This window comes from Harpegnathos saltator, unplaced genomic scaffold (genome assembly GCF_003227715.2).
Source record: "Harpegnathos saltator strain DR-91 unplaced genomic scaffold, Hsal_v8.6 scaffold354, whole genome shotgun sequence".
Classification (NCBI taxonomy): domain Eukaryota; kingdom Metazoa; phylum Arthropoda; class Insecta; order Hymenoptera; family Formicidae; genus Harpegnathos; species Harpegnathos saltator.
The window spans coordinates 756,315-782,468 of NW_020230155.1; the positions used below are offsets into that span (position 1 = coordinate 756,315).

Genomic DNA, 26,154 nt, shown 5'->3' on the forward strand with positions numbered 1-26,154 from the left:
GTTAGTTGATTGTAAGTAATATACATTATAATAATTGTAGATAATATGTATTATTATTCTTTTTTTCCACGACACTTTTAAGTGAAAGCACAGTTATGATTATTCGCCCTACAGTTTCTAGTAAATTCTATTGAAAATGTGTTAATGGTCCTTTTTTTACGGAGCTTTATAAATCTAAAAGGGTGCTTATTCACGATCTTAAAATTTACCTACGGTGTCTTCAACATAACCTCATTTTTATTACAGGTAAAAATGAAACTCGGTAAAGTGCATGTATGCTCTTTTGTTTGAACCAAAAAAGACTGCCGCGGAAACAAAACGCTTAATCGCTAGACATCGTTCCATCTAATCTTCATTTATTCAGATCGTCGCAACACGGCTTGTCCGCTACATGATTTACTAATGCCGAGGAAGTTCGAAAATGGGTCGATAATTTTTTCATTTCAAAAGCTATATCGCTTTTTAGAAATGGGATTAGACAATTACTTGAGAGGTGGTAGTGACGATAGATATTTTGATTAAAATGAATATAGTGTTTTATTGTTAAATAGATATACATAAGGTGTCCGGGATTTCCTGAAAACAAAAACTTGTGAAGATTAAAGTAGATCAAACTAAGAAGTACCAAAAAGTCAAGTACCATTTTGGAAAAGTCGCAATAGTTATTAAGTTATTAATGATTGAAAATGACCACATTTAGAAGCTCTTCTAATTGATAAGTTGAAAATTTGCGTACTTATTTGCAAAATGGTAAGACCTTTTTATTCAGAATGAACCTACAATTATATGACAACTAATGCGTTTAGCGATAGATATGAGTATATTGAACTTTGAACTTGAATTTTGAACCTGTCGCTAGTTGCAATAGCCGTTATATAATTGTAGATTAGGTTATTCCGAATGTTTCTTATTACCACCATTTTCATTTATCATTCTAAAATAATTTAATGTATTTTTTATTTATTTATTTTTATTTAAAAATTAAGTGTTATTTTCTTTTTATTAATACTAAGATCTTTTATTATAAAAGTCCTTTACCATTTTGCAAATAAGTACGCAAATTTTCTCAATTTGATCTGATTAATGTTCACAATTTTTCGTTTCCAAAAGATCCCAGACACCCGATTTGAAGATCCGACGGAAACTTTTGCATATTTGCGCTTAATACAAATATTTTCCGACGAATATCTTTCTTAATATCATCGCAGACCAGAGAAGATGCAAAAGCTAGAAAACATATCGACGCAGCAAACGTTTCGACTCAGGTCAGCACCGTTCTCGCGATTCACCGGCTCTTTCTCCTCTTTCCTTTTTCACGGCAAACATAACGATTCACGAAACAGTCGAAAGATCACGCGAGTGCATATGTAATTTAAATCCAAGTAAACCATGCGCTTTCTGAAGTCTAATTGATTCGATGCGTCGATATCCGATTGAAAGTACCGGCGGGAGCTTTTTCTCGCTGCTATAGCCGCGGTCTCCGGCACAATGGGGCGCGCACTTAAAATTTTCACTCGAATCGAACTTCTCGTATTCGATTTGACGCTTAAACACGATGGCCGTGCGAGCACGTACCGCACGTACACGGCCGCACAGCCGCACACGGACAATTGATACATCGTCAATAAAGTGAAGTGCGCGCTCGAGCGTAACAAAAGAGTTGTCGGGAGCGAAAAATTTCTCCACTCTCCCCGCTGAATTATCCCGTGCAACAGGACCGCGGAGAAAAACGCGGGCGATTCCATCTTACGCTATTCCCCCGGGTACAAAACGCGCTACTCCGCGCAGCTGCAGTTACTTAAGATACATTTCTACCGCGAGCCTCATAACCCCGACACATATATTACACGTGCACACGCCAGCGCTATTCCCGCGCGTAATGCATCGTACAATTTTTCGTAGGATGATACACGGGGATACGAGAAGCGTTTTTGCGTTGCCGCAGCGCGGGAGCGATAAAGAGGCGCGGCCGCGTGCGTTTCTTGCGCTTAACCCGTGCGAACGAACGAATTAAGGTCGATTCACACTATACGGCACGGACCGTCGCGTACCGGCAACGACACGTACCGGCACCGACACGACAAATTAATGCATATGTTCAGACTGTAACTTCCGGTAACTGTCCGTCAATTGACGTTGCAGTCACAATGGATGGATCATCCAGCGACGATAAATTGACCCTTACAATCTTACTTTTAGACGAAGAGGAAGCCGAACTGAAAAAAAATAAAAAAAAGAAATCGAAAATGGGTACATCCAATGTTAAAAAAGAGAAACCTTGAAGGAGAACATTGTTCAAAGACTTACTAAAATATGACAAGTTTAATCAGTATTTTAGAATGCCGTAATGTAAATGTTATGATTTGTTAAAATTAATTGAACCTGTACTACAGAAACAAAATACATCGTCCCGTGAGGCAATTTCACCGACAGAATATTAACATTTTCACTTAATTTTTCTTGCTCCATCCTCTGCTGCGTTCGTTTTCTACCGATTTCTTACTGATTCAAACTAACGTACCAGCACCGTCAAAATATTGTTTGCGAGAATGTCGGTCGATGCCGGTACGTCCCGTTGACGAAACATGCAGATCGGTGTCGGTTAGTGTGAATAGTTTCATTAAAACGCGTGTTTTAAAGTCTTGTCGTGTCGGTGCCGGTACGTGTCATTGCCGGTACGCGACGGTCCGTGCCGTATAATATGAATTGACCTTTATGCGCAAACGCGATCGACGATGGGTCGATCGGACGATACGAGTGGACGATACGAGCGTATTTCCTCCTCGCAGCATGAGGACGCAAGCCGAATCGTGGCCGTTCTTTTGCATCGTCGCAGTTGCAACGTGGAAGCTCGCGGGTTCTTCTTATTAAAACGTTGCATCACGCGCGAGCGAACGCTAAGTTGTTGCAGCAGTCGCGGTTTTCTTGTCGACTCCACCACGCGCGTAATTAGCGATTTGTCGTATCGAGACGAGCGGCTGAAGGTACATCCTTGTAAATTTGCATTCAGCAAAAGGTATCGCGCGTTTCGGATTTTACGAAAGCGGATTCCGAATACAAAATTGATCTTTCAATATAAAATGTAGGTCGTACGATCGTCCGCGTGTGGGCGGGTTCCGATACGCGGAAACTAATTTTATGGATCCCGCGAATGTCGAAATAAAACTTAATGTGTGGAGAAAGTAGTTCCCGTTACGTAACTCGCGCCGCGTCGGAGGGATTTGGGAATTCCGCTGATGCTCCGCTCACGCTCGTCTCGTGAACGCGAATTCGGCGAACTGGATCCGCCGAAACGAATTTCGCCCACCGAAACGTGCGAAGATTCTCGCGGACGCAGATAAAGAACTTCGTGTACAGGGCGTTTAAAAAAAGGATTTAGAACTTTGAGGACAGATAGTATTCACACATGGAACGGAAAAATGTCCTAATAAACTTGAGTCGAAAAATTAATATTGCCAGGATTATGAACAATTATTTATTAAATATCCAAGAAAGTTTACGCCGTTTCTAGATTTTGTTACTGCACATGCGCGCACTATCAATTAAAAGTGTGGCTACGTACGCTTAAACGAAATCTTATTTAACAGAGAATTTACCGGTGTATAATACTTAAATACGGAAATACGGAAATTAATTACTTAAAGTTTTGTAAAGGTGACCTCAGTATGGATACGTCAAAGTCAATTATTCGAACTTGTTTATTTTATGAATCTAAATTGGATACCGGGCCGCTTCAGATGCCGAAAAATATCCTCCGCATTCAGAGATGATGCAGTGAGCGAACTTGTAGTTCGAAAGTGGTTTCAGAAATTTGCCAAACCAAGAAAATCGACAAGACGTCGAAAGAGAGTTGAAGCACTTTTTTTGACAGCAGAGAGGAAAACTTTTATAAAAAGGAATAGAAAAGTTGCTAGATCTAATTTTCTGAATAAAATATTGTTTGATTTACCTTGTGTATCATTTATTTCTATTGATCAAAATGGCACGGACGTTCTCGGTCACCCAACTTTAATTAAAGCAAATGACTTACTTGCTTCTGATGCTTTTATATTCTCTGATGTAATTTGTCTGTATCGTTTATAAATTCCTAAAAAAAGTTTCTTGGCTCTTACTTGGAATGTAAATAAATATCTATTTTCTTCCAGTTATTCCCATATACACACGCTTTACCAAATAATTGTTAGTCACATATCTTCATGAACAGTAAACAGTTGCAGAGAGCTATCACAAAATGTCCACAGTACGGTAAGAATGACATCATATTACTCTAATTAAGAATTGGTAGAATGGCACTTCATGTATGGCCGCGCACCAGAAGCGAGCAAGTCACTTGCTTTAATTAAAATAAATAATTGTTCACAACTCCGACAATATTAATTGCTCGACCCGTGTTTACTACAACTTTTTCCTCCATTTTGTAGGTATCACCTGCTCTTAAAGTGAAGTTCTGAACCCTCTTTTTCAAACACCCTGTATACGCATTTTGTGCGCGCGGCGAGTAGAAAACAAATTTCCATGGTTGCCGAAAAATCGTTGCCGGAAAAGGAGAGGAGAAAAACAAAAGCACGCGAACTCGGCCGTGCGCGTGGTGTGAACATTTGCAAGTGAAAGAACCGTATAGCCGCGGAGAATCCGCGATCGTTCAATAAATTCCCGGGCGATTATTCAGCGACTGCGTCGGACTTCATTCGCCCTTTGAATCGTGTGCGAGAGATGCGCCCGCCTGCAATTTCGTTTGCGACACTTTACCGATCGCCCCGACGTGTTCGTGCCGGCGAAAACAGTAAACTTCGAGGGGGGGGGGGTAGGTCCCGCCGTGCGCCCCGTTTGACCCAGATGCAGGCAATTTTGACGGGGACAAAGCGGAGATCGATACCGTTTCCGATTTGCGAAACGATTGATCATCCAGCCGTGGCCGTGTAAGACTTTAGAATTGCTAATCGGCCGGGGAATCACTTCGCGGCGCGGCGGGGCGAACTACTCGGGCGTGGCGAGACGGGAAAACGGTTACCGATAAGGACTGTAAAAACTCACCCAACAGATCCCACTCGCCGTTGGTGATGAAACTGCTGATGTCACCCCCGGACTCGTCCTGTAGCTGCAGATCCAACTGTCGACAATTTATGACGGTCGATTAGAGGAAACTTATCACGATTGTACCGCGTGTAAGACAGTTGTTTCGACCGGTGAGGGGGACAGAAGAGCGGCGAGGGGCAAGGGGGGAGAGAGAGCAACGGAAAAATCTGTTTCGCGAAGTCGCGCGGAAATATGGGATTTTTCGTCGCCTTTTGCCCTTTATGGAAGAAACATTACGGAGCGTAGAGGCGCGAGAATCGAACGCGCGTGATTCTTCGAAGATTAATTTTGATACAGAACGCTGTACGAACGCTGGAAATATTGCGGAAATATATACGATCGATGTGCCGCTTGTTGAAATGGAACTCTTCATTTGAGAATCTTAATCGAACAATTAATCAAGGTCTTGATTGGGTGTTACATTGTAACCGTTTGAAGAATTAACAGAACGACCGGTACAGGACGACACTTTCGACTGATACGATGAATAAATGAGACGCCATCAAGTTGTCATGTCATCTCGAACTTTGCAATTATCGAGTATCGTGACGTACTTTCCGAGGAAGCGGAGAGAAAGCGAGGAGGGGAGATATTAGTAGGGGAGAACGATGGCAGAACGATGAATTATTGCGGCAATTTCGAAATAACATCGCCTTTTGCCAAATTCTCTGTCGGCTTAGCTACTTCATACACGCCTGTTGGTACCACTCGCGTGAATTCAAGCATATTTGCATAGACCAATAAAGCCCCCCCTCCCGCTAACCTGCCCCTGCTATTCCTTCTGCAATTCCTGCGCGTTTGAATATCGATGGAAAATTTCTTTTCTTTTTTTCTCCTACTTTCTCTCTCTCTCTCTCTCTCTCTCTCTCTCTCTCTCTCTTTCTCTCTTTCTCTCTTTCTCTCCCTTTTTTCCGAATCGACGTTCAGGCACAATCTATGGCGAATTAATTTCTGGGCGCGAATTGTTAAGTGAAAACGGACGATCAAAACCGAAAAATCTGTTTTGCATCTCGTTCGTATTCAGCGGATCGAACCGTGCGCCCGGGAAAGCCGTGGTGCATTTCGTTGGCTCTCTCTCTCTCTCTCTCGTCTCTCGCGCTTCCACTTCGTTCTGCTTATTGTCCTCCTTAATGAACCCCCGAGCGTTCTCGGATTGCCCAGCACCGTGTAATTCGCATCCTCAATTTTAATTATTCGGAAGCTATATACTCCGACAATTGAGAGCTCGCCAGGTATACCGGCGGTTGTGCGGCGAAATCGCACGTTGGTGCGATAAATCGGTAACGCGCGAACTAGCGTGCGATTACCGCGCGTTCTCGCTGTGGTGATACCGTAATTAGCGTTACCGTAATTCAGCTGAGCTACATACCGCTGAGTAGTCTAAAGTTCACGCACTTGCTTCGAGAATTCATCTGCTGAAAATTCTGAGAATTCGGACCACATTTTCCTGCGAGGAATGTCGCGAGTGATGCGTTGCGGGTTTCCGATTTTACACCTTTACTCTTTCACATAAGATAATTTTTCATAATTTCCGCGATATGTTTTAACAATATTGTTTGATATTGGTCTCTCTCACGGTGTAAAATCTATTCCGTCCATTTGTTTTCTCCGGTCCAATTTGCAGAGATTTACTATGTTTCCCGATGTCGCTGGAATTTCTTTAGTATGTAAATTGCAATAGCTCCGCTTTCGCGATGCTCGTTTCAGACGCTGATTTGAGACGCGAGAATGCTAGAAATAATTTCCCTTCAGTGTACTATCGGATCTAGTAGTTAATTCTTTCCGATGAAATTTACACAGCTTGGAGCAAAATTTGAAATTTAGATATTCTTCCGCTCTTTCCGCTCTTTTAAAGTGTTGACATTTAACTTTTCGAAATGACATATGATTTGGCGTTTGATGCACATAACCTCAAATAATCAATAATGTTCACGATGGCTATCAACAAAAAAAAAAAATATATATATATATAACTAACAAAAAACTATCAACAAAAACGTTTCTAAAACAGCCAAAATGATTTGTGCTGTTTATGGTGAAAATGCTGTGACTAATCGCACGTGCCGAAACTGCTTTGAACGTTTTGAAACTGGTGATTTTAATCTTTACGACCAACTACGCCATGATCAGCCAAAAAAATTTGAAGACGAGGAGTTGCAAAATTTATTAAATGAAAATACGGCATAAATACGACAAGAACTTGCGGGAAAGATGCGAGTAAGCCAAAAAGCTATTTGCAATCGTATGGGAAAAATACAAAAAGAAAGGAAATAAGAAAGGAAATTTCCATACGAGCTAATTATTGACAATAAAAATCACCGACTGACCACATGCGTTACCTTGCTCGCCAGACAATAAAAAAAATATTTTTTGCGCAAAATCGTAACTAGTGGCGAAAAATAGATTATATATGAAAATCCTAAACGTAAAAAATCATGGATGGACTTTGGTTAACCGACAACGTCAACAGCAAAACCCAAACGTTCCAGAAAAAAAGTTTTTTCTGCATATAGTGGGACTATAGGAAGATGTGCTATACAATGAGTTCTTGGAACCGGGTAAAACCATGAAAGTGGAGATTTGCCAAAAGCAACTGGTATGTTTGAACGATGCAATTAAGCAAAAAAGGACATTTACTGGACGAGGCAGTCGTAAAGTCATTCTGCTGCACAACGATGCTAAACCGTATACAACAAAAGCCACGAAGGAAACCATCTTACACTTGAACTAGCAAGTTTCCCCACACGCAACGTATTCTCCAGACTTGGTTCCATCAGATTTCCACTTATTTCGGTCGATGCAACACGCACTGTCTGACATACATTTTTCGACAGCTGACGACATACGAAAGAACCTCCGCAAAAAGGGTCGATTTCTTGCTCATTTTTCGATCCTCGATTTTGGACTCGAATTTTATGCTAAAAGATAGTTCATGATGAGACATTAATTACAGAAAAGTTTTACGTTGAGCATACGATTGGTTTCAAAGATGTAGAGGGTCAAAGTAATCACTATCTGCTAAGGAAGTATGACACTAATAACGCTTTATCGCACGAATTTTTGCAAAATACGGTATCTATGGGTTCTTTGAGTTGCTGATTATGAATCTGATGTCAGATTTTTAAAATTCAAGGTGGCAGGTGCAACATGGCGGACATACATAGTGAAACAATCATTTACTTTTATTGGAATTGTTATGTTGTGGTTTTTTGGCTAGCTGATTGCGAATTTTCTATTTAGTTTTCGAAAGTAATTTTTTCAACGACAGTTTTTGAGTGGAAAAAGTATTTTTTTATTGTTTTTTCATAAAAAAAATATCAAATTTAAATTAATATGTTACATGAAGCATAAAGGATAACGTGATAGTTATTTGTTATATTTAGAAGCTTATCTTGCCTTCATTGGCTGGATAACTTTTTCATCTTGCCTTCACTGGCTGGATAACATTTTTATCTTGCCTTCATTGGCTGAGTAACTTTTCTATCTTGTCTTCAGTAGCTGGATAACATTTTTATCTTGCCTTCATTGGCTGGATAATTTTCTCATCTTGCCTACACTAAAGGTAAATATAAATTAGAAAATTCGCAATCAACTAGCCGGAAAAACCACAACATAACAGTTCTAATAAAAGTAAATAGTTATTTCACTATTTGTGTCCGCTATATTACATCCACCATCTTGAATTTTTTAAATTTGACATCGAATTCGTAATAAGCAACTCAAAGAATCCATAGATACCGAATTTCGCAAAAATTCGTGCTATAAAACGTTATTAGTGTCAAGCTTCTTTAGTAAATAGTGGACTACTTTGATTCTCTATATCTCTGAAACTAATGGTACGCTCAATGTAAAACTTTTTTGTGATTAATGTCTTATCATGAGCTATCATTTCGCATAAAATTTAATTTAAAAATCGGGGACTGAAAAACGGGCACTTTTTGCGGAGGTTTTTTCATTGATGACTTTATAACCTCAAAGCTACCAAGTTTCTATCGTAATGGAATTCGGCAACTACTACTCGATAAATGGTGTAAGGCCATCGATAACAACGGAGAATATTTCACAGATTAATCTTGTTCCATTGATTTTGAAATAAAAATTGAAAATTGCCGAAAATTGGAAAGAATTAATCATTAGACACAATACTTACGTTGCGAGTACAAAGAGGACGGCGAAATCGCGTGTCGCTGAGAATTCTGGGTATAGCGCATTCTCCCGCTCATTGTCCTCTAAACGCATCTCTTCCACATGATTCGTAAATTTCCTGCAATTCACCCTCAAATGCCGTTTGTGCCGAGCGCGTTGGTGCTTCGACAAAACGCCGAGTGTACTTTCCGCCCGTTGTGGTATCCGTAGACCGCGCTTCGGAATCGAATGTAGTCACGCGTCTCGAGCATTTCGCGGAAAATACCTTAACCTCGCCGGTGTACGTACGTATGCTGATACCACCGCAATACTTCTTACATCCGCAAGACATGACGCTAAAGAGAAAGCGGAAGAGGAAAATAGATCGGATCTCGCGAGCTTTCTAAAGCTTCGCCGAGGCGACTAGCTAAAGACGGGATTTGAAACGGAAATGTAGACGCAATAAATACACGTAACACAAAGGGATTTTAATAATCCCAAGTTAAGCTCTAATGGAATCTCGACCGCGGGGGCTTTAGTATCCTGCGTTAAAGCGCGAGAAGACGCGAAACTGACGTTTAGATAAATCTCCAGAAGGAAAATATCGTTCGTTACGAGACATTCGACATATTTACATAGGGAGCCCTTTGCGCGGATTGAGTAATCACCGTTTCGACCGGACCGTGCATAATCTCGAGAACGCTCGCTGGCAACTTCCGTCATCAGGGAGGGAGGAAAATGCAGCGTCGTTACGCGATCGAAGGACCTCGCTCCGACGTCGGGAATTTCGCGAAACGTTCTCTGCGCGAGCGACTCTCGCATTGGCAAATAGCGGAGATTCTCCCTTCGCTCCTTCTCTCCTATCAACCCTTTCTATCCTCTTTCTCTCTCTCTCTCTCTCTCCCCTCCCTCTCCCTTTGCCATTTTCTCTCGTCTCGGGCGCTAATCAAACTCCTCCACGACACCGCTTTGAATTATTTCCGCGTCTCGAGACGTCGACAAGTGCCAACGTGCTCCTGACAGATTGGAAAATTCGTAAGTTCGTCGTCTGCGTCGGGACGAACGAGCGAATATCTCGCGAACGGGCGGAGAAAGACGATTGGCTGACCCAATTCTGTAATGCCCGGCCCTGCTCACCTGAAAGCCGTCGTACGTCCAGGAGCCGAATTTCATTTCGCAGCGCTGGTCGTCAAAGGGGAACCAGGTAATGTCTATCTTGCAAGTGCTCTTGAATATACCGGGCGGCACGTACAAGCAGGTCCCATTGTTCTTTACGACGACGTTCGTCGGGTAAGTGCCGTCGAAACCCTCGTCGGCGCTGTAACGAACAATCATTCGCGTTAACCTTTCCGGGGGCGGGGGGAGGGGGCGGGAATAGCAAGGGGGGATCCGGTACAATCGGCGGACACTCGACGTGGCTGAAAGTCGAAGACTGAACGACTCAGTGTCTTTGAATTGCGATTGTGGCCGCGACACGAAGTTGGCGAGTTACTCGCGTCCGATTGCCGCTCGTTAACTGCACGCGCGCGAGCAATTAATCAAGAATTTAACGGCGAGTGTCTGTATGTGTAATTTGCGTGAATAATTTGGATCAGCCCGCGGTATCGTTTAGATTAGCCATGAGTTGGGGAAAATAAATAAAGGAGCGGCCGGGGAGAGTACTCACGTAAATTGTGTTTATCCCGAGAAAATTGCTCCTTCATTCTGCGTCCGTTATCGCGTCTTACTTGATATTTCATAGGAGGAGAGCCACTCGTTATGCAACGCGGTTACGCTTACTGGCGCCGGCGGTGACCGGTTAGCCATTTAATTTTTTCACGCAGGACAATTCGCGCGGGATGAAACGTTGCCAGGACACGTGCGGCGCCCCTCCATCCTTCTTCACTCAAGAGACGAAACATTATTACGGAACACGCGCGGACGCAAAAGCTACTATCAGAACATCGGTGTGTCCCCCAAGTAAACCCGTCGGCTTATCCCTCCTCGGTAATAATTTAGAGACAATTCGGATGCCCCTAATGTTACCCTACCTCGCAAGGACGAGATACAACTGCCTACTCTTTTATGACTTATGTACGACGCGATTAATCCACTTTTGCTCGTTAATATCTATTCATAATATTACGCGCGATTACAGGAACTTCGTGATAAATTTCTCTCGCTCCGATATAATATCGTTACATTTCAATATCTGCCGTGAGCTTGAGATTATTCAACCGGACGATGAGAGAGAAAATCTATGCGTGTGTGTGTGTGTGTGTGTGTGTGTGTGTGTATGTTTGTGTGCGTGCGTGAGGTATTATAAAGCAATTTCAACAATGATAATATTCCAATTGTAAATGAACAAGCACGGAAATTGCGACACGTTCCGGCCCGGACTTTCTCCGCGGAGTCAAATTTGTGACGTCGAAACTTCGTTACATTAAATTACTCGTATAGGCGTTATTGGCAGATCGATCAAGGTTCATTATTCTCGAAATTTCGTGACGTCGGTGATCGATCACCGTGACGGGCTCTCGCTGCACATGTACGGACGATGGTGCGTCGGTGTAATAAATGGCCGCCGTAAGAAATGAGGCATGAACATTGCGAAGAACTGCGCGACATGGCGCAGCGAGCGGCCGAGTGCGCGGCTGTGTCCCCGAGGTCTCGCGCGATTGAGCAAATTACCGTTCGACTTTCTGATCGAAATGTCATTTTTCGCACAGGCGCGTCATGCGCGCTCCTCGGGTACGCGCGGACACCCGGTGCATCAGTGGGGCCGGAAGTTTCACGCGAACTTGAGGCTATCGCGCGAGATGATCGATGGCGGGTTCAATTGCGGAACCGCCCGCTCAGCGTGCGATTCGCACAAGCTGGAAATGCGGAACAGGCTTTCATGTCCCAGCCGAGCCGAAGTGTACAGTGGCTGAAGCGTCGCGCGCGACTTTTCAGGGATTCCGTACGTGCAGACGCGGACGGAATCGGCGCGTCTGCCGCTGTAAAAACCCGATAAGATTAGCTGACCGGTTTAACCCTTTAACGCCTACTGGTAACTCGTATAGTTACCAGAAACACATTTAAAAATCCATAACCTAGTCAAAAAGGAGATATTTTCATTTTCTTTGCACCACTGTAAAGGTGAATTCTTCTTCTAAAAAATGTAGATTCGGTTTAGTCTGTTTTTAGCTCAGTTTTAATGATAACATGTTTTGTCAAATTCCAAATAGGCATAGTTAGCATTGTTACTGACACCTAGAAGTGCACTATAAATGAATAGATTGGTATCTGTTATAATTTTATACACTTGGAAACCTTCTCAGATGCAAAATGTGAAATTAAAAGAATACAGAAATTCAAAATGGCGAATCCAATATTGTGGAAACGAAAATCAAGAAATCAACCTATTTTCGTGAAACCTGGTGACTTACGTCTTTTATGCGTCTTTTATGCGGCGAGAAATGAAGGGACGATTGACTATCTAAATGGTGATCTATAAGATATTCTTCTGAAATAGTAAGCTTGACGCTCTGAATGATAAACTTCACTCACAAATATAGTAAAGTTTCAACTCAAAAATATCAAGCTGACTATCAGAGTCGTATAGATTACCCTTCATTTTTCTCTGTATATATATGTTGCTCATTGCGTATATGCATTTAGGATCCAAGTCATATTTACCAATAAACAAAAAAAACGAACGATAAAAAAACCAAACTAACGAAACCAACAAACGAAAAGCGGAAACTTCGTGTACTCATCTATTCAGAACTAAACGATTGATGCTGATTTTCCGTGTAATTACTTCACGGTTTTTCCATCTGGATAACCATCTCTTAGTATGTCCATGTTTATCATTTTTACCGTTATATTTATAAAAGAAAATACAAATTTATTCGTTTAGAAGTAGACTATTACTTTACATTTTACTTTACATTACTTTACATTGGAAAGGTAGTTCTTCGTAGATATAAAATTCTGATATTTTTTTTGGTTATCACTACTTATAGTCTCAGTTCAAAAAACTCAAATTTTATTCTTAAAACACTTGTAAAAAAGTCGGGCGTTAAAGGGTTAATTAAACCGATTGATCGCTCGCGATTGTCTCAGTACGAGGGAAAACGATGTTTCTTCGTCACAGTCGCCTCTCCTCCCCCCTTTCTCTCTCTTCTTCACTGTGATGGACTCGCTTCGAGATCTCGCGAGGAACCAATTGCGTGGTTCGTGCTCGGCTTTATCGCGGATGAAATTTCCAGACCGAGCGCTGCTCGTTAAAGTAGACTCGAATAGATGAGTTAATTATGAACAAGATCTGTATCTCCGGCCTTTGACATCCTACTGCCGCCTGTCCTACACCCCATTCGATTCCGTTCCATTTACGTTACGTTACGCGTGTGCGCGCGCAGGACAAATACCACAACTTCTCACTCGGACGCGATACTTATTTTTACTGTTTATTTCCCTCGTGGCGCACCGTGTTTTTCTTTTTTTATAATGCATTCACGTTGTAAAAAGAGTATTCATCCGCTCGCTCGGACACCCGATTGCCTCGCCGTCGCCGCAGATATGTTTACTTAAACGAGCTACGTAATATGTATGTTTCGCAAAAAAACCACGCGTAGATGGTACAGTTATCGATCCTTTGAGCAGCATTCTTCCTTCCGCAGTGAGTTCTCTCTCTTCCTCTATAAAAATAATATGTACAGAGTGTCTCATCTTGAATGAACCAGGCAAAAATTTCGAAAAATATGAAAGATATCAAGAAACGTTTCAGATAAAAGTTGTATGGTTTCAAAGGGGACATAAAATAACTATATCATTTTATTTACAGATATCGCCACTTACAAGATATTCACTGATCATTACTTTTTTAAATGGAAACCCCAATTTTTTATTATATCACTTTTTTTTACTTTAATTTAAACAACTTTTGTCTAAAACATTTTTTTATTTGCCAAATATTTTTTGAGATATTTCAGGAAAATTTGGTAACTTTTTCAACATTTAACTCACGATATCTCGCTAACTATTTGTCAAAAGAAAAAATAATACTAAACTTTTTTACTCTATTTGGTCTCAAGAATATATTGTTACAATAGTACCCTGACTTTTATTAATTTGATGATTTTGAAATTTCCAAAGGTCGATAAGTTAACAAAAGTTGGGACATTATTGTAACAATGTATTCTTGAGACTAAATAAAGTAAAAAAGTCTAGTACCATTTTTTCTTTCGACAAATAGTTAGCGAGTAAGTTAAATGAAAATGTTACCAAGTTTTCCTTAAATATCTCAAAAGATATTAGCCAAATAAAAAAATGTTTCAAACAAGAGATGTTAAAATTAATGGGTAGAAAACGACGATATAATAAAAAACTGAGATTTCTATTTAAGAAAAGTATAATTATCAGTGAATATCTCGAAAATATATATCACCATCTGTAAACAAAATTATATAGTTGTTTTATGTCCCCTTTGGAAACATTTTTATCTGAAACTTTTTTCTAGAATGTTTAGTTTTCGAGATATTTCCCCGTCTCGGTATTTTTTATACACTCTGTATATATACGCGAACACATAATTCTAAATCCCTGTCCGCCGTCGATGTTGTCGCGGAAAATCTGATACATTAGAGCGAAGCATCGCGCGCTGAAGGAGCGCTCTGGAAGAAACTCTCAGAAGCGTCGAGCTTCAGCAGCGTAACGCGAGTATAATTGGCGGAAGAAAGCACGATCGAATCAAATCGCGATAATGTAGCTTTAACGACCTCTTTCGTTCCCTTGTTTTACCTCCGGTCGAATGGGAGGTTAAGATTTTCGTGTGATAATTAATTCTGCGATCAACCATGTAGCTTAGCACACGTCGAAGTGGGAAATTACTTCGACGACAAGCCGCGCCGTATTTGTAATATATATTGCGGCGCTTTTCTCTCCCCCCCTTCCCCTCCCATCCGCCCGGCGATAAGTTTAACGCCTCCGACGTTTTTCCTCGGAACTCCTCGAGAACTCGTCAATCGTCGAGGGATTTGTACGAATCGATCTAACGCGTGTATTCCCGCCATTGACATCGCGATTATCTATTTATCGAGGATATCTCCTTCCGGCGGCGGCACCGGCGACGGTGCGGAAAGGCGATCGCTGCAGCAAGTCGCGGGACAAGATATACTGATTCTCGGGGTGGGAAAGCTTAATTAAATTCCTTTTCATTGCCTCTTCACCCGCGTCTTGATTACTCCATTCCTCTCTAACTTAGAGTTATCCGGGAGTTTTAAATTTCTTAACGACTCCTTGTGATGGCTGGCTTCCCGCTCGCTTAATAATGCAAATAGGGCTTTACAGCGGAAAAAAAGTTGCCGCCGCGGGAAACGACGGCCGGTTATTCCGAGCGGGTATTTAAGTCTATTTTATTAACCACGAAGAAATCTCCGGGCTGCTTCTCTCGCGTTTAGCTTATCGACTGCCAATTTAAGCTCATTTTTGCGGGCGTCGCCGCTTTCTCGAAGTCGTCGATGGAACTGTTGAATCTTAGCAATGCTGATTCGTCACCTCGATCGATCGCTAATTCGGCATTGACATAACAAATATGTAGCAAAATTATGCCGCCGATTTTTCATTTCGCGCATTGGAAACGCGCGTAAAATTGTCGAGTACGCGCGAATGAGAAGAACGCTTCTTCTCGTCTCAGGACGACGGGAAAATTCTATTATACGCCATAGACTTAGTTTTCCGATAATGCGCGCCGCAAATTCCATCTTCTTTATTTAATCAGGCGTGCACGAGCTCACATCGGCGAGAAAGTATTTGCAGGAAGGGTCGGTGCTCCGGCCGCGCGTTACATTCTACAAAATAGAGTATTCTACTTGGAGTGCGTGCCTTGTGTGATAACGAGATAGATCTAAGCGAAGCTCATTCCCGGAATTTCCGAGGCTGCATCCGTAGCCTCGTGCTTCGTTCTGGTTGCGTTTTATTGTTCCTACGTAAAATATTTAGGTAAATATATCCTTTGGCCTACCGCGGATACGTATAATAATTCCCGAGAATACAAATGAACGGGAATCCGCATTGTTCGTACGTACATCACGTACGTACATTACTCGATGAAGACAAGTGGAATATATTTCAGCCTTTCCCGTTATTAAAACCGTCCATGAATTCCCCGTGGACTCATCGTCTATTTCGCAATTTTTTGCGTGACAAGCTGAATACTGCGAGAATATGCGGACTACTCCTGTAAGATTCTAATTTCAGATTCTTCAAGACTAGATTACGTTTCTCCGTGGTGCGTCATACTGTTTTCTCTATTTTTATTTTTGCGTGAATTAATAAACAACTATGATAAAAACTGTAACGGCATACAAGCCTCCCCTCGCACTCCATTAGATCCCGTAATAGCATCCCTATCAAATATTTTCTGATAATTTCTCGCGTGTATAAGAGTTATTACTAACCGGTAAAAAATCTGATGCATTAATCTGTGATTAATTTCCGTACGCGTCGCATATTTTGTTTGTTTCTTTTTGCGGGTCGAGCCTCGCTCGGCTCTTCGCCACGTTGCCGCCGAGATTTGTAATTCAGATAGCGCGCGACGACGCTATTTCGAACTTGCAAAAATGAAGATGAGGCACTTTGACTCCCGGAGTATGTTCCACTTAATAATGAGAGGCGGTAACCTCAGATTCTCTCCCCCGAATACTTAATGAAATTGTCGCGAGGTTCCCAAGAATCGAGTTGTTCATTCCCAAGACGTTCCCCACTCCCATTTCCCATCCATTTCCCGTGGGAGCAACGTCAAAGGATAATACGATTTTCAAAGAGGCAGCACACTCGCTTTTCCTTCTCTCTATCTCTATCTCCTTTCCTCCCCCTCCTCTCTCTCTCTCTCTCTCTCTCTCTCTATCTCAATTGCAACTCTGCGACCCTCGTCGCTCCTGAATATCTTCATGATAATTGCACGTGACTCGTTAATCTTATCATCATCTGCCTTTTCCCTCCGCTTAATCATCTATCAACCGCCAATTAAATTCTTTCTTTTAATTCATAATTTACGATTATCGATTATCTGATAATACAATATCGTCCATGAGATACGCAACGATTTGCTTACCGATGCTTGCTGTTATCGCGCCGAGCGACTGGCGCCTCTGACCGCGTTAATGAGCTTCGTTAACAAAATTTATTAAATAACTATGACGACAGTTACATCGCGAGAGCCGAGAGTTAATTAACAGCGCCGAGGGACGCACCGAGCAGCGCGCGGTGATATCTTTCGTTCGGGGAAAAAAATTACAACTTGCTCGCGAATAACTTTCCTTCTGTTTCTGCGGCTAATTGTGATTTACACTGCCACTTGCGTGCTAACCGTATGTAAAAATTTTGCTGCCAGTCCCTCCTTTCCTCGCCCCCTTCTCTCTCTTTCTTTCTCTGTCTCTCTCTCTCTCTCTCTCTCTCTCTCTCTCTCTCTCTCTCTCTCTCTCTCTCTCTCTCTCTCTTTCTCTCTCTCTCTCTCTCCCTCTCTCTCTCAAATCTCACGGCACACTTTGCTTGCATAATGATGCCACTGCCAGGTTAATGCTGCCGAATTTTCCTTCTCCGCAGCTCGAGCTCATTCAGTGCTCCCACATACACCGTATCACTTATCGTAAGAATGAACCCGTTATCGCGATTCCAACATCTCGAGCGCCGTGTCAGAATTCTTAATGAAACGCTCACGAGGCTCCTACGAATCGATTTCTCGCCCGCTCTTAAGTACGTTACGATTATCCCCCATTCTTCTCCTCCGCCCATCGCTCCTCGGGGAGTCGCGACGCGAGGAGCAGGCGTGATCGTGAATGAGAATCGTGTACATGCTTGAGGAAGGTACGACGCAGTAAAAACGTTGGTCCGTTGCGAAGAGAGTCCTGCTGACTTCTGAATGGAGCCAAAGTTCATCGGACGCTTTTAGACTTGTATTTTTAACGCCCGAAAGCACGAGAATCCCGCAAGACGCGAGAATATAAAACTCCGGGTGTATTATTGGGAAATTGTGGAAAGTCATCCCTCACGATCTTCCAGAAACTTCAGAGAGGGCTCGAGACTGCGTGAGCGTTTGATCGTCGAAGAATTTGCAAGCAAATGAGAAACTCCCCGCAACACGACTTGACAAGAATCCAAAATCTAAAAAACTAGGGAATACGGTAAAGATCCTTAAAATAAGAGGAGGATTAAGAAGTTTCCAAACTCCGAAGGAATTCGTGCTTTTAATACCATCTCCAGGCTCCTCGTCTCTCGATGAAACGGTCGTTCGTGGCCGATCGAATCGATTCGCGTCTCAATAGGTGAGCTCGATTCTGTCGTTCCCCACAAAATACTGTGGAAACGTTCACACGCTAACTGTTGACAATATCGGTACGCACGTCGCGTACACTTAATTTGCTGCCGCGGAGAACCGTAAATGTAAAGCTCTAAGAAAGAAACGCAAGCGTTACCCCTTCCATGATTCCTATGGTCGCCATGTTGGGCCCACAGCTGTCTAGTAGTCTTTTCTTTTTAGCTGCATTGCTGAACTGGTGTAATAAGTTAGAGTGAGAAAAAATATAGTGGTCTCACTCTAACTTATTGCAGCGCTTTAACAATGGAGCTAAAAAGAATAGAACCACATAAACAAAGCAACCTGCGTGTCTGATGCAATTGGAAGTTACTCAGAAACGTTCTTACTTTAATTCCAACATTGTGATTAACATTAAATAAGAGATTCTTGGAGTTATATATGGAATATCATATCGATTTAAGAAATGCAGATCACCTTGACATCAACATTTTGTTAGAGTAAATAACGTTATTTATTATAAAATGTTTTTATAAGGAAATAACATTACAAATATACTACTGTGATGAAAAAGTATCGAGAATAGTTCATTTAAATTGCATGCGTGCAAGATGGCGCTATTGTCGTTTTTTTCTCAGGTTGATACGACTTTCATCGATATCTAACAGTAATTTGTATGTTATTGTTTGTTTTCGTTTACAAATAAACACTTGTTTCGTGTGTAAAGAATTTTGCTCCGGCAATTTCTTTTACGGCATCAATCGACTCAAAACGGTGACTACGATGTGGAAATTTTAGTCGAGGAAACAAGAAAAAGTCACACGGTGCACATATCAGGTAAATATGGAGCTTGCTATTTTTAGAATTTTTGGCTAAAAATTTACGAATAACAAGAGCATTGTGAGTAGGTACATTGTGAGCAGGTGAGCAGTTATCTCACCACAAATCAGGTCGTTTTTTACGAATTGCTTCACGCAAACAACGCAAAACACTTAAATAATATTCTTTGTTGACAGTTTGGCCAGTCGGGAGAAATTCGTGATGCACAACACCACGACAATCGAAGAAAACAGTTAACAGTTCTCTGCTTTCCTTGAACATCTTGTATCACTCGAAAACTCTTGTTTTTGATCAAGAATCGTCACCAAAGGCTTCTTGCAACATTCCAACGTTTTTATAGCAGTAATTCCGTTACAAAAACAAAATTTAATGCACGTTCTTTGTTCAATTACAGTTGACATTTTGAAAAATCGCCGGAGTAAAAATTCTTTACACACAAAACAAGCGTTTATTTGTAAACGAAAACAGACAATGGCCGCGTTCAGCAGAAAAAGCTGCTTACTAAGCGCTTAGTGATTATTATCTATGATTGGAGTATTCTTTTAAATCTTTAACAAATCCAGGGGAATGAACCAATCAGAAACGATTATCATCAAGCGCTTAGTAAGCAGTTTTCTCTGCTGAACGCGGCCAATAACATATAGATTGTTGCTAGATATCGATGAAAGTCGTACCAACCTGGGAAAAAAATGACAACAGCGCTATCTTGTACGCGCGCAGTTTAAATGAACTATTCTCACTACTTTTTGGCCATAGTAGTATTATTTCGGAGCAGTATCGGAGCTCTTAGCCCTGATGATGCAAGCTGCAATGTTTGCGAAACGCCGGCACAGAGCTGAATTACGACGCGATATTCATTCGGAAGAAACAGACCCTGATTGTATCAATGGCCGTGAAGGTCTAAAAACTAGTAGTATTATTTTGTCACTTACGATATGCTAGTTGAGGTTTGGTTTCACACAAGACTCATTAGGGAACTAATACGGCGGTTAGCCAATCAGTAAACGAGACACTGCATGCGCTTCTTTTTTAACCCTTATTGTGCATACTTCCATAGAATCGCATATTGGTCACACTGAGGTCTCTCGCGACCCCAGCTACAAAAATTCATACTGCAATGAAACTATTATTTTTTTGGACTGGGAAAAATTCCAGGATATATTTCAAATATATTTTCGAATGATAGCATAGTTTTTCTAAATAAAATTTGATCTCAAAAGGAATAAAAAAATTATGAAGCAAAAAAACACGAAGGATGACTTTTTTACTTAAAATATTGTAGCAAACGTAATTTTTAATATTTTTTGCTAAAATTTTGAGGAAGCACTCTCAAGATATGTTACTTTAAGCAAGAAAATTAATATAATAAAACTTTCAAAAAAGTTTCTCCAGACCGGAGAGTGTCAACTTCACTTCGTAGTCAGAATCGTACTGATGTTTAGATTATGGCGCATCGTGTTTGGGCTGAAAGAGGAGACACATAACTAACAGTAAATGGCAGTACAAGTGCTATTTTCGAAGATTAACATACAAATCATCATCGAAAATCTTTCGGGTCGTTTTGACCCCACAGTGCACAACAAGGGTTAATTTAGGGTTAATTACGCAAATGCAGAGCGTCATCGCGCGGTTTTCCGCTCGGATCGACCGGCGGCGTTCATTCCGCGCGCGCGAGTCCTGTCCTGCCCCTCCCTCGCTCCTGTCGTGTTCTCCCGCGGGGTTGACCCCACGGAGAAATATGATTTTGAATGGGGATGCATCGGGGCGATTCCGCGAATATAAGACGGCTGAATGGTATACATAATACACTCCCAGTCGCATCCGGGCGACTAAGGATTGGTTGGAACACGGCCAGTTGGCTGCGACCCAATCCGTTATTTCATTCTTTTCGAATCTACCCTGTGTACCATCTCGTGTGCCACCATGCCCGCAAAACTACCCCTCGTGCAGCCCTCCCCCACGCACAGTCCAGTGCCACACCCATTGTCATTAAACATCGTCGTCGATAACGAAGCGTATTCCGTCCATCGTCTCGTTTCCGTCGCCGAATAAATCGCCAGATTTTCACGAATGCGCAGGTTTTCGCGCACCGTCAAGAACGGGCTCCGTCTCGTCGGGAAACCACAGCGCTTCTCGGAAACGACGCCTGAGGAAATACGAAATGAAGGGTGCGACGGGATCGCGTGAGTACAGACCGATTGCGAGAATAGCGCGCTGATCGACGGTGGAATCCTTTTCCTCGCAATCCGAAGCGACGGATTTTGTTTTAGCGCATCACAGTTTCAGTAAAGCGTCGTCTACAATGGCAGTAAGCGGTAAGAACTTAAGAAGTAAGCGTGAACAGTAAGAAATGAACCAACCACAATTGATTATTTTTGTCATAATCGACTGTGATTGGTTTATTTCTTACCGCTTACGCTTACTTCTTACTGCTTACTGCCATTGTAGACGACGCTTAAGAGTAAGACAATCTTCACCGTGCGTCTATGTGAATTTTGGCACTTACACGCCTTCTCCATCCACCGATCCTGTCGTCACGAGCCTCAACCCACAAATAGTCGTGCTTCAATATGTAAAGAGACATCAGACTGTCAGACTCTCATCTATATTCGTCTTCTTTATATAAGAAACAGAGCGGCGGAGATTCATCCGCATGTCTAGTAGCGATATCGTATAATTATTACCTGCGGTTGATTAGGCCTTACTAATTTGAATTTCAAATAAAATAAAAGATATTGAATGTAACAACAATTTTTATCATAAATAAATTTTTTGAATTACATAAACACAAAAGTAACTAAATGTGGTAATTTCTATCGAGAAGAATGTTAAAAAATAATCATTTTGAAAAGCAACGCGAATAGACTTTGTTTGACTATAATAGCAAAATAAAGCCTACGATAATAAACTTTCATTATAAGCTTATTATTAGCATGTATTTGGAAATTGAAACACAATTGTCACTGCGGTAAATAATTTTAGGGAACTTTTCGTGCGCAGCGTCCATACGTGGATGACGGGCAATGTTCAATAAAATGCGAAAACATAAGTAATGTTAAAGCAAGGAAATCAATGAAAATAATCCACGCTTGTGATTTGTGTTTGCGATAATTACATATAGATAGACAATTACTATAGTGAATTGTATAAGCCGATATAATTTCAACAAGTGACAAGCCATAACTAAACGAAAGAGCCAGTTTTCCTTTCTTATTGTTCTTTCTTTAAAATGTGACAAACTATAATTAAACGAAAGAGTCAGTTTTCCTTTCTTATTGTTCGTTCTTAAAATAACTAAAAAATAATTTTATTCCATTATACAATTTTGACATTATGAATGATAAAATTTTTTACATACACAAGAACCAAAATTTAAAAAGAACTGCACAAAGAGGTTAATAATTATCGTGCCTTTGTACTCAATTAAGTCTTAAAAATATATTTAATAAATTAAAAATGAAAGAACTGAGAACTTTTTGAGGAGTAAATGAAGACAAAAAGAATAGGATTTTTTTATAAAAAAACAAATTCAAGTTGTTAAAAAAAGTGGAGGATAATAAAGCTTATCTCTCTTGCGCATAAGCCTCGTTATTTGCGCGAAACAGTCATATAAAAAAATATATATTACAAGTATTTTTATCACAAAGTACAGGCAAAATTTACTTAGTTTTACGTGACATAGGAAGTGAATAATCTGTTCTATAAAAAGCCTATTCATTTTTCCACTCGTATTTCGGGAAATGCTTGCGATTTTTTGCGACCAAATTTTATTATTCGAGAGACGCGTGGTCTTTCTCCAAAACAAAACACGTTACTGGCGGGATGGCGCGCAGAAATGCGACGCTGCACACAGGCATGAACTTGTTAGAATTTGCGTAATATATTGTATGTATGAGCGAATAAATTGCGTTAGACAATTTTAAATGTTTTTTAGGCCCGTTAGGCCTTTTTCTCAGCCGCAGGTACCTTAAATTCAACAAGCGATATCCCGTGACACTCGTCGCATCGAGCGAACGTTGTAGCGGCATTTTTTAACGGAATGAATAATGAAATACGAGCAATTTACGTCGGTGAAATTCGCTAGATCGATCCCGGCATCGCGAGCTTCACCTGTAAAAATTCATCTGCCCCATCATCGAGTTTGCATGAAAACGGACCCGGTGGCCTTTCGGCTTTTTACCGCCGGGACAACATCGTGTAGTTTGATTATTTTCGCGTTTAGCAATTTCACGGCGCAAAGGATGCGTGAGCGAGGAAAGTGTCGAGGGACGAAAAAGGATCGGGGCGTTTACATACACTCTCTCTCTCTCTCTCTCTTGCGCGTGTGAGCGTTCGTTTAACGCTCGCGAGATACAAGAGCGTAATAAATGGCGCACGGGGTAAAAGACCACGCCGGCATATTGATTTCGCAATGCAGGCGTTATCCTCGTTCCGTTCACTCACGCGCGATCAATCTTCTCATTCCTGCATGTAACGCTGCATGCGCGCACCGGCGTTACGGAGAACTTCTGTCTCGACGAAATTCCGTAACTTCCGTCATTCCGCAAGTTGCTTGATATTACATTTAGGGCATCGACAATGACTGAATCCTGAAATCCCTCGAAATACGCCCCGCTCCTATTTCCTCCGGCATTCCAGGCGGAAAAATTATGTCTGCCGAGAAGGAAGCCTCTAATTAACATTGACGACGATCTCAGCACGCGTCGCTATTCTATGCGATAATTATATGCCTCGCCGTGAGCACGGCGCGATTTGCCGAACCGTCATGCGTCGACGATTTACGAGACGAACACTAACGTTCGAACGAGAAGCGCGTCGAGGGCCGGGCATTGATTGCCTGTGTTATTTATCCGCGGTCATCAATTATGAGATATTAACGGGAGAAAATTTATAGTCGTTCAAACAAACGATCTCGCCACGAGACCGCAGCTCGAGCGGCCGATTTCGGCCTTTCGCGAGCGCGTTTCGTCGCGCCGCGCTGCACCGCCGCACTTCATTAATCCTCGCATTTTCACCTGGCTTGTTTGTCGTCGCCGGCGTGGCGATAATAATTAGAAACTGCGATCACGCGGCATTGTCGCTGCGCGCGGCGGGGCATTCTGAATTAATCTGCCGTTTCGACAGCGATGGCGGCGACAGCGGCGGCGGCGGCGGCGGCGGCGGCGAAGCCATTGTCGATTTGAGACTCTCTCTTTCTCTCTAGTGTGCGTGCGACGTTACCTTCGCGGAGGGTGTAACTGCGTCATTGCTCGGCATTTGGCACAGTCTTTCCCGTCGAGATAGTTCACGAAGATGTTCTCGGAATCGTTCGGCAGCCGAGATTCCCACGACGTTCCCGACTGAGAAATGACTACGGGTCGTTCGACCGAATTATTCTTTTACCTTCTCCCGGAGGATCAAGCCTTTAGCAGGGTGAGGGATGAAGATGAGGAAAGGCATACATTTCCCAGCGAACAGTTACGCCAGCGAGCGCGGAAAACAGAGAGAGAGAGAGAGAGAGAGAGAGAGATAGAGAAGAGAAGAGAGACCGGAGCCGCAGAGCCATTTCATCTTTAACGCGATGCACGCGCGCATGCTTTCAGTGCCGTCGGCGTAAACTTCAAATACTCTCCCGCGAAGTTTCTCTCGACGTTGCTATAAAGCGCGTGCCAAACGCGTAACGATCATTAATACGAACCTGCGCTTTACTCGCGTGAGAAATTTCGCCGGGATATCGGCGAGCGGCGGCGTTACACAATCACTGATCCGGAGCATAACGCGGCCGGTTTAGCTGTGAGTAACCGTGTTTTATCAATTTCATTGAAGTGCGACACGCGCTTTAAATAACAATAATCCCGGCGTGGCCATCGCACGTCGAACGGGAAAAATTACTTCTTGGTGATAATCCCGTTTCGCGGCATGATTCGATGCATTTGGAGAGCATTTGTTTTCCAACTCTCTCTCTCTCTCTCTCTCAATTATTTTTCTTAGTTCAAAATGTTGCACTCTTAGACACGCGCGCGAGCTCGACGTCCTTTTCTTTTTGCGCTTCCCTCACGTGGTGATATGCACTTCCACTGCGTGCCTTTTGCATTTCCTTGCGTTTCTTCACGTTTGCTTCTCTACGTTTCAACTGTTTAGTGTTTGGCTCGCGACACTTTAGCGTTTTGCTCGCATTTTTGGTTTTCGTACAGTACGCCATGCGTTTATTTCTACACAGAGAGAACGATTTAGTTGAATTTAACAAATGCTTATTTGGAATAGTCCAAATAAATTTTTTGATTGATCGAACGAAGTTTGGTTTGACGCAACAAAAATATTTTGTTGCAGCTTAGTTTCAACGAAATGTTTTTGTTGCGTCAAACAAAACTTTGTTAGATCAATTAGAAAATTTATTTGGACTATTCCAAATAAGCATTTGTTGGATTCAACTAAATCGTTCTCTCTGTGTACCTCGCGTTATCTCTTCACGCGTTCTATATTCAAATTAAGACATACTTTTACTTAGACAGTTCCTCATGTTTATAGCAATATAGCAATTCTTTGATGGTATTGCCGGTTCACTGCCAGTTTTATGATCTCCGCGTTCCTTGCGATATTTTCCACAGCCAAAGGTATAGTAGATATGAGCCCTAAATTCCTGTTACGTCCTAGAGGAGGAACGCAACCCTTTCGTTCGCGAGTAAGGCGAACCTCGTTCGTACACGCGTATCAGTGAACAGGTCAGGGACCCGACGGGTCCCTTTACTCGGGCACCGACGTATGACGAGCGGTCCGTTTTTCGGTCAGGGACGCGAATCCCTTTACCGGGGATAGGACCATGAGTTGACTGTTGGAAGGGTATATGTGATTTT

The 26,154-nt window shown here is 42.0% G+C and overlaps 1 protein-coding gene across 1 annotated transcript in view; it reads right to left on the bottom strand.

The window, feature by feature from the left end:
* nAChRa7 (nicotinic acetylcholine receptor alpha7 subunit) overlaps window positions 1-26,154 on the bottom strand; it is a 250,833-nt gene that overhangs the window by 11,165 nt on the left and 213,514 nt on the right. Inside the window, exons 4-5 of the mRNA XM_011149256.2 lie at window positions 10,339-10,519; window positions 5,035-5,110 (exon numbers count right to left, since the gene is read on the bottom strand). Coding sequence (XP_011147558.2) covers window positions 5,035-5,110; window positions 10,339-10,519 — 257 coding nt within the window. The remainder of the gene's footprint in view (window positions 1-5,034; window positions 5,111-10,338; window positions 10,520-26,154) is intronic.